Source organism: Aptenodytes forsteri, unplaced genomic scaffold, assembly GCF_000699145.1.
Source record: "Aptenodytes forsteri isolate BGI_AS27 unplaced genomic scaffold, ASM69914v1 Scaffold15, whole genome shotgun sequence".
Lineage (NCBI taxonomy): Eukaryota > Metazoa > Chordata > Aves > Sphenisciformes > Spheniscidae > Aptenodytes > Aptenodytes forsteri.
The window spans coordinates 23,702,024-23,703,162 of NW_008795129.1; the positions used below are offsets into that span (position 1 = coordinate 23,702,024).

Below are 1,139 nucleotides of genomic sequence, written 5' to 3' on the forward strand. Positions count from 1 at the left end.
CGCGCGGCCCGGCAGCACCTCGGCACCATAGAGCGCAGCTGGGAGAGGGCCCGCGGCCGCCGCTCTGGCGCGTGGAGGACTCTTGCTCGCTGCCCGTTGGGGGCCGGGAGCGCGGCCGGGGGGTGTCAAGTCCCTCAAAAAAATCCAAGTGTTTTATAGTTTTGTTTCTAAGAAACGGCAAAGCTCCAAATGACCAGATTTTCATCATTGCAATCCATACGGATCCCCTAAAATCAGCGGAATCTTTTTAAAAAGGATTTATGCTCTTCATTATTTATGAATTTCAAATTTCACAAATGGGTTTGCTTTCACAAGGCTTTTTCCAAGATATATTAATACTACATTCTGTAATATATTTTCAAACCAGGAATAATTCTGGCACTGGAAGCAGGCAACGGGGGTGTACCCGTGCCACCCTGCTGCCGGAGGATCTGTGCGGGGAAATACCTGTGCTGGAGGGGAACCAGCAGGCACCCGCGAAGCTCGGAGCATCGCAGGATGTCGTCAGCGGGACGCCGTTTGCAAAACCGGAGCCGAAACTTCTTTCCTTTGCGAAGCAAAAGGAGGACAGAAGAATCCTGGGGGCTGAGCAAGCGTAAAACATCCCACAGCGGAGTGCCCGAACTGAAAAACCCAGCGAACAGCGGCAGACGGCACGGCTGCTCGGTCAGCTCCTGCACCGCTCCCTCGCGCGTGCTCTGCAACCCTCGCCCAGTCCTTCCGTAGCCCAGCCTGCACAAAATACCCAACGCGTATTGGGTATTTGGGTATTGGGTATCGGTGCACAAAATACCGAGCGCTACCTCATGCCGTTTCACTGGTTTTGCAAGGACTCATCCCTTGGAGATGCTCACGCCTCCCGGCACGCTTTCCCGGTAGCGCTCGCAGGCCCTCCAGCACCGGCACTGGGTGCGCGTCCCACCGCAAGCCCGGCGGCACGGCAGGCCCCAGGCTCGGGTGAAGGGCTCCGAGCAGCCCGGCCCGGCAGGAGGCTGCAGCGCCCGGCCCAAACCACTCAGCTGACGCACGGAGCTGGGCCTCGGCCCCCTGACCGGCCCGGGACGGCGCCTGTGCCCCTCCCGAGGGGGAGCAACCCGGCCCGGTCCCGTGTGCGGGAGGGACTACACTTCCCGGGAGAC

The 1,139-nt window shown here is 59.5% G+C and overlaps 2 protein-coding genes across 3 annotated transcripts in view; one reads left to right on the plus strand and one right to left on the minus strand.

The window, feature by feature from the left end:
• The window catches only part of METTL10 (methyltransferase like 10), a 9,474-nt gene extending 8,404 nt beyond the window's left edge, over window positions 1-1,070 (minus strand). The window contains exon 1 of one of the 2 annotated variants that reach the window (XM_019471746.1): window positions 804-1,070. In XM_019471746.1, the coding sequence (XP_019327291.1) occupies window positions 804-808 (5 nt within the window). In that variant the 5' untranslated portion in view covers window positions 809-1,070. Of the gene's footprint in view, window positions 1-406; window positions 493-803 lie in introns of those variants that run through there. The other variant, XM_019471747.1, reaches the window with a different exon arrangement.
• The window catches only part of FAM175B (family with sequence similarity 175 member B), a 23,737-nt gene continuing 23,404 nt past the window's right edge, over window positions 807-1,139 (plus strand). The window contains exon 1 of the mRNA XM_009278118.2: window positions 807-875. Coding sequence (XP_009276393.1) covers window positions 807-875 — 69 coding nt within the window. The remainder of the gene's footprint in view (window positions 876-1,139) is intronic.